The following is a 14,399-nucleotide window of genomic DNA, read 5'->3' on the forward strand; positions in this document are numbered from 1 at the left end:
GAAGATGATCAGTGATCTGATTACCCTATGTTCAACTGCCTTAACATACTTTAGATCAATATAATTTCAAAGTTATGCCATTTCAGAAACTTAACATTAGGGTAGGATTTCAATGTTGACGATGCTGCTGCCATCAGAAGAGCGGTGTATATGTCGTGTCTGCTAAGCAGGCATGACAAAACTGCAGTTTTCAGAGGAACTTGTAATTCAGTGTTACTAAAAGTGCTTTTCAAATGATAGGCCATACCATCTCGGGTTGGGGAGATACCAGTGATTGAAATTAAACAAAATTTTCTATTTTTCAAATTCTATGCACATTTGCTGTGTAAAACAAGCAATCATTAGTGCAGGCCTATATCAAGACACAATCCATATTCATCAACGTATTTTAGTTATATATTTATTCAAAATATATCATATATTATATATACTGTATATATTCACATGTATTCGTTTATATATTCATTCATCCATTTCCGCAAGGTTCAGCACAGAACATACATACATTGTATAGTATACTCATTATGACCCAAGTAATAGTACACAATTAGCAAATAGTCATAAGCATGATGGTTTTAAATTCGAAATAGTACAAAATTCGCATTCAGTGAGAGAGAGAGGCACTCGGCTACACCTTGTTGCACAGAGCGTCTTCCTTTTACCTCGTGTGAAATATTGAACCATTGCACGAACAAGAATATTCACTATTTGTGTTGTACAATGCCTCGGAAGTTAGCGGAAACATGAATAATAAATTTTCTTCTCAAGTTAATTTATGGAAATGAGTAAAGAATTATTGGAAACAAAAAAGCAGCAAAATCCCTCTATGATCCAAGCACGCATCTGGGCCCTTTCTTACAAAGAGTCATGATTGATCCGATCAATCGTAACTCTATGGAAACCCAGCATTGTCATAATTTTTTTCTACGAAAAATTTGCACTGTGTCCTTTGAATGCAAAGAGATGTGCAGTGAATTTTTAAGAAAACAATGAATGCATGCATATACATTACAGCTAGAAAATATTTTGAACAAACATGCATAATAGATGTTGACGTTGCTGGCCGTCCATAGTTGTGATTGATTGGATCAATCGCGACTCTTTGAAAAACGGGGCCTTGATCTGCAGCACAGCTTAGGTAATACGCGTATTGAACCTGCATTTATTAACGATGCCAAATGAGCTGAACCGAATTTTGACATCATCTATTACATTAAGCCATGCAATATGGTACATTTTGTACAGTATGTGTGCAACGGTAGCCTACAGATACTGCACATTTAGCCCTCATTCGCTTTTTTACAGTATACAACAAGCTATCGGGCATTGTACAACATTCACAGGTAAGATATCTCTTGAAATGTTGCCATGTACACCTAGGTATCTCAATTAAGATATATATTGTCATAAGGCTTTTGGACATAAGCCTAGTAAAATAAAAATAACTGGATGTAACTATTAAGTGTGAAATAATCTTGAAATGATATAGAATTATCATTATTATTATGGGGGCGTCGTGGTCTAGAGGTTGCAAATCTCGTCTTCCAATGAGTGGGCATGGGTTCGAATCTCAGCGATGGCATGTTTTCCTTCAGCAAGAAATTTATCCACATTGTGCTGCACTCAACCCAGGTGGGGTGAATGGGTACCGGTAGGATTAAATCTTTGAATGCACCAAGCGCCTTTAGCAGCTGGAGCTATAGCCGGGGTAATATGAATCAGAAACTAGATACATCGGCGCCTTATAAATGATACATATTATTATTATCATTTGCAAGTTACAAATGAATACCAATGAAGGCCTAAAAGCATATAACATGTTCTTTTAATATCAATTTGATTACTAATTCAGAGACAGAAAACAAACTTGTAAGCCAAGGAAAAGTTTAATAAGAGTGATCCTTTTGCTGACCTGGCGTTTGGTCATCCAATAATATAAATGAAATGAAAATGACCTAAGTCCTAAATGAATAAAAAAGGTAAAGTTATCGGTGGTGTAAGATGGGGAATTTTTCCTGCATACACCTAGGCCTTGGGCAAGCATTAAAAATTCCACCACTTCCAATTTTCAATGCTGATTGCTTCACTTGTATCAGATTTGAATTCATTTTCAAATACATAGGACCTATAATTTTCGTCAAGCAAATGAGCCAATGAAAAGCTGTGGAAGTTCAAACCCTCATAGCTGCAATTCTGGCGCATTTTCCATTTGTATAAAAAAGTTTCTGATTTTTTATTTCCCTTTTTCTTTTCTGTTTTGTGTTTTCTGCTCCCTCTCAAATTGCTGCCCAGATGTATCACTTATGTTAAACTAATTTTTTTCACTAGGATGCTATTAACACTGTACACCAGTCATGTCTATGAAAAGGCAGTGATGAAAATTACTGTATCTGAATTTGAGAGGAAGCATGCAAGGAAGCAAAGCGACCAAGCTTCACAAAACATTGCCCTTAAAAGTCTCTAAAGAGTATAAAATTTGACGCACTCTCCTTCAAAAAGTATTCCTTCAGGGGATCACCGTAGATCACATACATGTAATGTTACCACCTTAAGTCCAAAATAAGCATAAAATAATCTAAACGATATATGTTTGAAATTTAAGAACAAAATAATATGATATTGCCTCCTCTTTTAGACTATTAGAGACTTTACGATACGACACAGAAATGTCCCAGAGAACGCTAAATATGAACACAGAATTAATTCCAGCATACACGTAAGCCTTTGCGTAATTTATAAAATGGCTATTTTCCTGCATGAACAACTTAGATGTAGATTGTAAAATCTTGTCTCTCTTCAGTTTTTCTTTTTTGGAATTACACATTTAAAAGAAAAGGATTATTGAGCAGAATAATGTTGTTGCATGCATAGTAGGTGAACTGATTTGGGTTGCCTATTTTCTTCCATTGAAATCCTATTCAATGTCTTCAAGAACCTTCCTGTCAAGTAACGGAAAGTCCCTTGGGCTGGTGGTACACCTACATGATCCTCGATCCCCCCCTTAATTTTGATAAGACTTCATCAGGTGAACTCTCCAACCATGGCATTAACAAGACATATTCGTTGATTGAAGTCTGTCCACGTAAACTTGCGTCCTCTCAATGTAATTGGCCGGTCAACAAAGATGTCAGATCTCGTCTCACCATAGACAGCTGCATGCTGATGCTTTCCTATACACCTGACCTTTTTTTCACCTCCTGGTGAAAACCTGCTTCATTTCTCACTGACCAGTGATGCGTACTCGAGCATTACAGGCCTATTCCTCTTCCAATCGTAACGATTGTGGCTCAGGATGTACATGCATTATGTAATAATTGATCGTATTCAATTTTGTGCTGGTCCATGTTGACTAACTAGCTGGTGGCTGTATAAGTTGACTAGCTGCCTTGAGAAGGAGTGGAACGGACGTGTTGACATCAGAGTGCCACTTTCCATCTCTGATATCCGTTGACGGGCTCAGGATGGCAGAGGCAACACTACAAAGAAAACAAAATAAAGGAATTTATATTTCATGAAATATTTTTTACCAAGGAATATTACAATAAATCTATCAGAGAGCATTGAAGTGTATTATGTAGCATCGTGGTTTAGCATTAACGATTCTTGCCTTTCAATCTGAGAGACGTGGGTTCGATTCCAAACCATGGGCATGTTTTCCGTTAGCAAGAAATTTACCCACATTGTGCTGCACTCAACCCCGGGTGAGGTAATTAAGTAATTAGTAAAAAGAAATTCCTTGAATGCTTGAGCGCCTATATAACGGCTACAGCTGGGATAATAATGATACCAAAATAATAAAGTGGAGTAGAGTATATTAATATAGTGGCTGCGTTATATAAATGGTCCATTATTACCATCATTATGATAAAATTCTTAACTTTACATTGTAAATGATCAAATACATCTTGTCTATTAGACTAAAATGGAAATAAGTTAATTTCCATACAAAAATAATACCCCTTTAATTGATGGGTGGGCACTATTTCTATTCTTCCAAGGACAAGGACCAAAATAGTCTGACCCAATTGAGTGCTGCTTTAACCCTAAAAAGACTGGGGGGCTGATTCAGCCCCCCCCCCTCGACATTTTTTGCAATAAATCCGCCACGCGAAATTTTTTGACCGCGTCGCTCGCTGACATTTTACTTTCAAGTCTCGCGCAACTTTTGAGACCAAAATTGTGACCCCCAGGTACGCGGTTCCAAAATTATGCAACATTTCGTAAGTGCATGCAGACCCAAAATTACTCAAAAACGGGAATTTGTGTACAAATCCAATGCAAATAGTGTTCTTAGCCAAAATTCATAAATGTATCATTATTTTTTCTTTTACTGCTTAAAATCAATCAATTTTATCTTTTTTATGGTCAAAATAAATTCCCCGTCAATTTCCATTGAAAAAACAATAAAAAACAAAAAGTCAAAAAACAAAGAAATGCATAAGAAATTTAGAAAACAATAGAATACATAAGAAAATAAATGTGGTTTTGAAATTTTTAAAAATCAATTTGATCAGATGCCTATCTAAAGTATGTGAAACAAAAATTAGCATTTCAGGGGCATTATTTTATTAATTAGAGCAAACTTATGATTTTACGCATAAATTAGCATAATTAATGAGACATGAGATTTTTTGCAAAATTTGATGTTATAGTTTTGCAGATAATGCCATGGGTAACGCGTGTGCCAATTTTCGTCGCGATCGCGCGATCGACGGCCGAGATCATAAGGGGGGGCTGAATCAGCCCCCCCAGTCTTCTTAGGCGTCGAAATAGCCCAGTCTATTTAGGGTTAAGGAAGACTCAATAATAATATTAATAATAATAACTATAACATTTGTAGGGTGTTTACAACAGATGTTTCTTAGCACTCAGCTTTCTGCCTATCAACTAAATTACCAGGGAAAATAAAAAGTAGTATTAATGAATTCAAAACAATATTTAAAGAAACAAACAAATGAAAGGCAACTAAGATGTGCACCTCCATACAGACCAACCTACAACTGATATCTAGACATCAAAAAGGTGGGTCGGAAAGACTTCCATATGTCCCCTCCACTAATTTAAAAAAAATACTTCCCCAAAACCCCCTTCTGTCTTTCTCTTTTTTCTTCTTTTTTTTCTTCTTACTTCCGGTGGGAACTTGGATTCGAACCTCTCGCTGCAGAACGAAGCATCTCCAGTCTGTCGCCTTACTCACTGAGCTAGCAGGAATTGTTGAAAACCATGGGTTTCATAACAATTATCAACCGATATTACGACTAGTCTCCTCTCCAAGAGTTATAGTGTTAGGGGATTAGGAGTAATTAAGCAGATAATAGACAACGTCACACGATCACCGGACCGGCGGGAATATTTGCACCCATCACCAATGCAGCAGTGTTGTAGTCAAGGCTCAAACCTCCAAGGCTAAGGCCAAGGCCAAGGCTTTAATACCCAAGGCCAAGGCTTCAATAACCAAGGCTGAGGCCAAGGCATGGAAACCCAAGGCCAAGGCCAAGGCCTGAAAACCTCAAGGCCAAGGCCAAGGCCAAGGCATTTCAATTGTACAATATATGGGAAAAAAAGACAACAATGCTTAGGCAGCATACATGACACACAGGACCAAATGTATAAAAGGTGTGAGCGAGCAAAAATTTTTACCCTTGTACATTTAAAACGAAAATAATTTTATGATAGATCATGTAGATTTAGACATGAAATTAAAATAAACATATAGTTACATTTGTACAATTCATTATTGTTCTAGGCGATTCACATTGCAATAATTATTATTACCAAGGTGATCTGATCATGGCATGCCCATTCTCAACATGTCTTTCTCCTCTACCTGGGACAGGGGAGGCAGAATGTATTTTTGGGGGGGAGGTCAAAGCCAAAAATGCACTTACAGTATAAGTCAAAATGAGAATTTTGGTGCAGTTCAGCAAAGCTTTTTTAAGTGATTTCTAATTGATAAGACAGATATTTTGATTTAGGCTTTAATTTCCCGCTATAGAAAGCATAGCGAGCAAGTGGTTTTGAAAAAAAAATCAATTTTGAAGTTGTAAAACTTGATTTTGGGTCAATTTAATGGTGCCAATCACTGTTAAAAGGGCATCCTTGCGAGATGTTGTAATAAGAAATTAAATTTAAATATTTTGAGCTGTTTTTGTAATCATGAAAAAGGTGTGCATCTTACTAAACAAATTAACGCGAGCACAAAACACAAGCACAAATTTTTAGTGACCAGAAAAGGAAGCTGTTCTGGACTGCATTTAGTGACTCATAAATAGGATACATAACTCACCAATCAAAAAAATGCGAGCGCAAAGCGCGAGCTCAAAAATTTGTAATATACCGATCTAAAAACTAGACATTCTAAGCATTTTTTTGTGTAAATTGAATGCGAACCTTACTTAACAATAATTTATGCAAGCACAATCCAAAATTTGTTGATTTTGAAACCTAAAATTTTGCTCTGTATGCCATGCTTGGCCCCTCAAAATTTTTGGCTCATCATGCCATTGATGCCATAGCCCATTTGGAAATGACGAAATTGAAGTTTGTGTTCAAGTTTACCGAATCTTTTCAGAATATCATTAAGACTTAAAACATTCTTGTTGGTCAAAGAAAATAGTAGAAGGAAAACCTAATGGAATAGAAATCAACCTTGTTATCATTCTTTAGAGTAAGCTATTTTTAGAGTATGAAAATTGTTGTCAAAATTGCAGTCAGATCTGTCAGAATTATTCCTGTCATAAAATCACTATAATCAGTGGCGTACCGTGGGTCACGGCATTGGGGGCACCAGCAAAAACTTGGAATTGCCTAGTGAGCGCGCAAAGCGCTCCCAGTTGCCAGGTATACTGAACTAATAGAGATATTTTTATAAGGAGAGTGCCAATAAACGGACATGTATCTCACTAGTCAAATAATGCGAGCGCGAGCTTAAAATTTTTGATATTCAAACCTAAAAAGGGACATTACAATCAATCTTTTGTAATCATGATACGTACCTGTCTCGTTAAATAATGCGAGCGCGAAGCGCGAACTGAAATTTTTGTAAATATTGACCCCAAACAGGAAGATTTTAAGGACTATATTTTAGGAATCTTTTATCTATTAAGATTATACACATCTCACCATAGTCATCTAATGGGAGTGCCAATAAGCGCTTGCTGATTTTGTTAGAATTACATCTAAACATGCACATAAAGCACTTGTAATCATGATTAACAATTAACATACCCATCTCACTAATCAAATCTTGCGAGCGTGAAGCGCGAGCTGAAAATTTAGGAAATTCAGACCTGAAGAGGGGCATTTTAAGGCTTGTTTGTAGGAATTCAAGAAGGACTTACATAGTTCACTAACCAAATGATGCGAGCGCGAAGCGCGAGCTGAAAATTTTTGATATTCAGATCAGAAAAAGGAACATTTTAAGGACTCGTTCTAGGAATTGATGGACAGCAGACATCTTTCACCAATCCACTACTGCGAACGTAAGCACGGACAGGAAATGTTTTATATTAAGACCTTAAAATGGGACAATCACTTACAGTATTCATGAAAAAGAAGCATACTTTTGTACATGTAAAAGAATAACTCGAAGTGCGAGGAAATATATTTGGTAGTTTGGTGTATATTGACTTGAAAACGGGAGGTTTTAGTATAACAGGATTATATATCTCGGTAAACAGAACAATGGGAGCACCAGGAACAATGAAGACATATGCCCTGAGCAAATTATGTTTCATTTATATGAAAAAAATGTTTCTTATGTAATGTAACATAACATAATTACATGTATAACATTATAATGAACATTGTCTTCTTTCCCACTACGTTTCTCTTCCTTTCTCCCTCTTTTCCTCCTTATTTTAGTCAGCCGATGGGGGGGGGGGGCACGTGCCCCCATGCCCCCCTGTAGTTACGCCACTGACTATAATCTTAATCGTAATTATTATCATTATTATTGATATTGTCATTATCCTTATTAGTCATGATTACGTCATATTACCAATAAATAATATTAATTTTCATCACTTCTCTTTGTTACATAATTATGTGATGATAATTGCAATTGATGGCACTGCTAAGTACACATACTGCTTCTGCTGCTGCTGAATGGTAGTATTTAGTGTCATTAGATGTACAGAACAATTGAAACATTTATAATTACTTGTATAAAACAAATGAAAGTACAAAATACAAAATGCCTTGAAAAAGCCTTGAAAATGCCTTGAAAATGCCTTGAAATTTCAAGGCTCAAAATCCTCAAGGCCAAGGCCAAGGCCCTCTCAAGGCCAAGGCCTGAATGTTCAAGGCCAAGGCTTTGAAAAAATAGGCCTTAAGGCGCCTTAAGGCCAAGGCCGAGCATCAAGGCACTACAACACTGCAATGCAGTACACAATACACTACACATACCGGTACTCTAGCTACATACTCACACCACTCAAGCAGATCACTCCATACTCAAACCCCCGCACAGCACAGACGTGTCGTGACCGAGCGAGAGGGTTCAATATACCAGTGAATAAGGTAAGACTTTTTCCATGTGTGAAGTGTACTTGAGCTAGTGAGTGCATGTGTATGACTATAAGTGTTTCGGCCCCTCCACAATATTGGCGACGAGGATAAAAGTGATTTTTATTTTATTTTCGGCAAAACATTTTCTTTACTTCGCCATAGCCGGCGCCGATAGCAGAATCTGCGCTGGCTGTGGCTGAATATAAAAAAGCCGCCGCCATCTTGAATTTTTCAGGTTTTTGATTAATTTCAGCTGTTTGACTCTGTTTCGTCCAAAATATTAAATAACACAACAAATAACATATTATTTTAGTTTGAGATTTTATTTTTTGGTGGAAAAAGCTTGATATTCAGTTCCGTAAATTTACTTTATTTTTTTTACCGATCGGCACTGGCAGCAAGCCCTGAAGGAATTCAGCGGCTAGCTTGACAGGAGTCAATCGGATTATTTTTGGGACAAACAATATTCGTTGTACTATTTAGGGTGAATATCCATTCATTTTGTTCAAACATATATTTAAATCTTCCCTCGTTAGGATACTTTTTTCCGGGCCACCGAGTGTGATTGACTTTGATGAATTTTTGATTGAGTTTGACTGTGTACTAATTGGGTTGTGAATTTGCGACGTGAGTGAATTGAGCTGTGTAATGTATGTGGTGTGAATGGATAGCTGAATATTATTGATGTTGTGAGTTGATTATTTTAGTACAAGCCTGAATTTGCTTTTCTCCTTTGACCGCCGCGCTGCTGCTGCTGCTGTTCGTATTATTTTTTTTTTCTGTAATTATATTTCTGGGTGTTTTTGGAGAAAACACCAGAAATCTGCTGCTGCTGTTGTTAAATTGTTAGGAATTTATTATTTTTTTTGGTCACGTCTCAGGAGATCAGGAAATTCAGTTTTGTAATAATTATTTTCTTGTTGCTGCTGCTGTTGTGTTGAAGAGTTGTTGTTAATTGCTGCTGCCGTTGTATTAATTATTTTGTTGCTGCTGTTGTTGCTGTGCTGTTGGATTGTTGCCGCTGCTGCTGTTGAGTGAATGCTGTGAGCTGTGCTGCTGATATTCAAACTAATAAACTATAAATTGTTTAATTAAATAAATTGTATATAGAACTATTCATTATTCCAAGTGTACTTGTAAATATTAAGTTTTGTTCAAAAAAAAAAAAAATAAAAAAATATATATATATATATATATATACACATATAATTGGATAAGAATTTATTTATTTGAAATTATTTCTGTATTTTTCATATCTTTGTTCGAACAAGTAAGCGTTCGATTGTTTGCATTTTTTTTCTTTTCTCTCCTAAGAATTAAATAATACAGGATTTAATTTCTTAGGCAAGGTAGCCTCTGGATTTTAATTTTATTACATTGTCAGGATATTTTGAGGTTAGTTTTATTTTGATTTTATCCGCAAGACAAACTACTCTGCAGGATAATTTTGGTCAATTAAAGTTCAATTTGGGAATTTAACTTGTCCCAAATTTATTTTCAATTGACTATTGGGATCCATTTTTGTCACTGATTAATATTATTTCCTTACATCAAGATGGCGAGCAACATTTCAAGAATCAAAATCAACTTTTGTTCGTCTGAGGAATTGATGAGTCTGCCTGGAGTGGGTATGGCCACCGCCAACCGCATTCTACACGCGAGGGAGGCGGCCGACCTTACTCCAGAGACATTCTTGTCGATACCTCATATACCGAAGGCAGAACTGTTAGTTTACGCCTTTGATTATGAGCCAACAACAACGGCGCGTAATGTGGACCGCAGAGAAGTGCGCTCCGAAGGAGATGAGCCTTCTACGAGCGTTCCACTTATACCATCTAAGGAGCCCCCCGTAAGCCAGGCGTTTGAGGCTTGGCCACAGCACACCCGTGCACATAGCACACAGGGTGCTGTAGGCCAGTCTTCTCAGACACAGGCCGGGGAGGCCTCCTCATTTTTCACAGGGGGGAGGCCAGGTGGCGCTTATACTCAGCAGCCGTCGGCCTCTCCAGAAGATAGGGCTAAGTCCCTCTGGGCTAATCAATTTGGGTATTCAAGATGGAACGATGGCCTGTTCCCACCACAGGGTCCCCAACAAGTTACCCCACCAGGACCCCAGTTCCAGTGTGGTCCTCATGCCCAAGTAGATTTGCATGGTCAGGCTCCCAGTACTCAGGGTGGCCGACCAGCAATGTTAAACCAAACTACCCAGACACCTCCACATAACTACCCACAGGCCGTTCCACACTTTACTCAAGCGCAGTACGAGGAAATGTATGGCGTGATGTTTAGGATGATGCATATGATGCCATTCGGAGCAATTGGACGACCAGCTCCTCCATACTGCAACCCTGCTGCCGCCTACGGTGGGTATTGCCCGCCATGGGCTGGAGGCAGATATCCGCCACACTATCCTGACACTGTGGCCCCGCAAACCTCTCCCCAAGGACCATGTGACTTGCAACATGGGGGTAGTAACCCTGTGTATCAAGGCGCTGGACCCCAAGGAGATGGACATGGAGGCTCAGTGTTCAATGAACATGGAAACACCACAAGGCCATCAGTAAGTCCGGGATACTTGGGGCTGCCAACAAGAAATCAGCCGCCCCGCGTCACCAGACTTACTTCGGCATCAAGACCTGTGGTACCGGACTATGATGACAGAAGGCCCCCTTCTAGACCAACCTCTTTGCCGAAGACTATTTCGTTCGACGGCAAGGGAAGTTGGGCGGCCTTCTATTCAAAGTTTCAACTTTATTCCGAAAGACATGGCATGTCTGATGCAGACAAGAAATATCAGCTGTGTCTGGCGTTGGAGGCCGAAGCCAGTAAGTTCATGGCCCTTATCCAGGAGAGCAATCCAAATATCGCCTTCCCTGACTTGGTTACCAAGTTGGAGAAGCGGTTTGCTCTCCAGGAGGAGCCGGAAGTTATTCGGATGCAATTCCAATCGGCTTTTCAACGCTCGGATGAAGATATCATCAAGTGGGCAGATAGGCTTATGACCCTTGCAGGTCAGGCCTTCGTAGGCCTACCTGACAAGTTCGTCCAAGAACTTGTCGTGGCAAGGTTCTGCCAAGGTGCCCAAGACAAAGATGCAGGGCATCATGTCCTGACTTCTCGGCCTGGGACATTAGATGAAGCCATGACCAAGTACAAATGGTTTCAGTTTACCCAGAAGACCATGCATAAGCATGGCCCTAGGCTGAGGAACGAGGTAAGGCAGCTCTCTGTAGGAGAAGATATGGATGACCTCAGGGTACAGGAGTCGTCTCCTCCGGAAGCTGCCACCAAAGGAACTTCTAGCCTTGAGGCTAGAATCAGTGCTCTGGAGGCTCAGAATGTAATGTGGGCCTCCAAGATGGATTCGATGGTTGTTGCAATCACTGATCTGTCTAGGAGCACTAAAGAACTTTTGTCGGTGTCAAGAGGCCAGCCGGGTTACTCCTCCGGCCGTGCCCCTGTCACACCTGACAGACCAAAGTATACCTCTGGTTGGGCTCTGGGTACATCAGACAGGCCGAGGTATACCTCTAGTAGAACGCCGGATCGGACAGAGGGAGGCAGAAGGTCATCTTCGGTCCTTCCACCAACCGATCGGCAGCGGAACTTCACAGGCTGCTTCAACTGTGGGGAAGAAGGCCATTTTAGTAGGGCCTGCCCCAGAGGGAGATCGCCTGCTCAGAACAGACAACTTAGGGCTGTCGCCTTCGAGGAGGAGGGAAATGGACAGGGATCGGAGGAGATGGGGAATCCCCGATCCGATCACAGATCCCCACCTCCACCATCCCCATTCCATTAAAGGACAGCCTAATGCCACAAGACCATGGTAGCACACGGGCACCGGACGCGCAAGCAAGTCCAGGGAGCCCGAAATTCTCCGAGGTATTAGATGTCCCTTGGAGGAATCCACCATGGCCACCAGACATTTCCGGTGAGGTTAAAGATCAAGAGGTTGAAGTAGTCATTTGTAGAATTGTGTCTACTTCAACATTGAGTGTTGAGTTGACAGTTGGCAAAGAGCCCATTACATCTGTTTTGGACACTGCGGCAGCTGTCACCATTATATCAGATAGCCTATTCAATCGCCTCCAGCCTCGGCCGCCCATCCTTAAGCGTGTAATCCTTAAGGGGGCTGGCCGAGACATGACAATGGACGGCGTGGTGGTAGGGCCTATCAATATCAAGCTGGGTACCCAAGTACTCAGCGAGAAGATTTATGTGGCTCCGATAGCAGATGAGATGTTGTTTGGCGTTGACTTGTTACGAAAACACAATGCCAATATCAGCATCCCAAATGCTATCTTAACTATAAATGGTGAAGACCTACCAATCATACAACGAGAAGATTCTTAAAACGGTTATATGATTGGGTAGGCTTATAAGTCTTAATTGTAGGACCTGACGTAGAACCTTCAGAATGTGTCCCATTGTGGATACTCATGAATCGGATCTACTCTTCACCTTCTTGATCCCTGGAGCCGCTTTATAGAGGGGCTGGCCCCATGGGAACAGGAGTTGAGAAGGTTTCTACTTCAAAAGAAATAGATTGGTACACTTGTCGATTGAGTAGACAAGGATGTGCCATATTAAAATCAAACACAAGGGGTCCCAAATGTGGCAGTTGAATCTTTCCCTGTAATGGAAATATCCTTCAACAAAGCCAATTCATTTGAGATCTGAATAGTTGACCCGGCTGAGGTGGCAGAGAAACCGCCTTTGGACAGACAAGAAAGCGCCGGCTGAAGAGACTCTGTTTTTCCTCCCGCCAGAGGGAAAGTTTTTGTGGACAAACAGGGAACTCTTCTGCCTTTATAGAGAAGGAGTCATCTTGATGGAGAAGGATGAGCGTGATGTCATGATTCCTGAATCACTAAGACATTACATCATCCGGCTTAGTCATGATCCTCCTTCAGCAGGGCATGCTGGGATCTGTAGCTCTCAGTACTACCGATACGGCATGTCGAAAGACAATCACATCTGCATATAACCAGGTGTGAAATTTGTGAAACAAGAAAGCGACCCGTTCCTGGAGGCATCCCATGAAACGTCATGGGAGCGCCTCCTCGGAACGTGTCCATCTTGAATTTACTATCAATCCTGGTTATGACAGATTAAAGCAAAGGAGCTCTATTGCCTCGAACAACGGGGCAATGCTACTCCCTTGCACCTGTCTCTGCCTGCCATTGTGCAAATTCATTTATTTTAAAGGATCTGTATTTCAATGCAATATATACCATAAATATGAAATTAATGCCTATAATATGTATAATTTATTACCCAATTAATTTGTATGCACCCCTTATTGTTTCTATATTAATAAAAATCGATAAGTTAGTTGGTTGATCACACCCTTTATGCACATATGTATATATTCTTTGATTTACATATTTGTTTCTTTTACTAAGGTACACAGATAAGCGTAGTGAGCTTATTTAAATTATATCAAGGCAGAGACAAGGTAAGAATATTTTTTATGATTTGGTAATGATGTACTTGGTAATGATGTATATATTGATGATGTACATATACTTACGTTCATGATCAAATAAAGAATAAAAGAAAAAAGAAAAAGATCACGAAACAGATCACAGAGAAAGAAAAGAAAAAGATCACAAAAGAAAATAAAAAGATTACAGAAGAAAAAAAAGAGAGGTCACAGACCCCCAAAAAAAAATCTAGGAGAAAAGAAACAGAAAACGAAAGAAGAAAAGAAAAGAAAAAAAAAGAGATCAAAGAATAAGAAAAAAAAGAAAGAAAAAGATACACAAAAAAAAGAGAGAAAAAAAAATATGAACGTTGATGTATATTTTATGTATAGGGTTAAGTTGAGTATACCTTCTGTTAAGTATATTAAGTTATGTTAAGTTGTATAGGAAATATGCCCCCCAATT

At 39.4% G+C, this 14,399-nt stretch overlaps 1 protein-coding gene across 1 annotated transcript in view; it reads right to left on the reverse strand.

The window, feature by feature from the left end:
- Positions 1 to 1,655: 1,655 nt before the first annotated feature.
- The window catches only part of LOC121422298 (AP-5 complex subunit zeta-1-like), a 47,202-nt gene continuing 34,458 nt past the window's right edge, over positions 1,656 to 14,399 (reverse strand). Inside the window, exon 18 of the mRNA XM_041617242.1 lies at positions 1,656 to 3,476. Within this exon, the coding sequence (XP_041473176.1) occupies positions 3,350 to 3,476 (127 nt within the window). The 3' untranslated portion in view covers positions 1,656 to 3,349. The remainder of the gene's footprint in view (positions 3,477 to 14,399) is intronic.

Source organism: Lytechinus variegatus, chromosome 10, assembly GCF_018143015.1.
Source record: "Lytechinus variegatus isolate NC3 chromosome 10, Lvar_3.0, whole genome shotgun sequence".
In the NCBI taxonomy this organism is placed as follows: Eukaryota; Metazoa; Echinodermata; class Echinoidea; order Temnopleuroida; family Toxopneustidae; genus Lytechinus; species Lytechinus variegatus.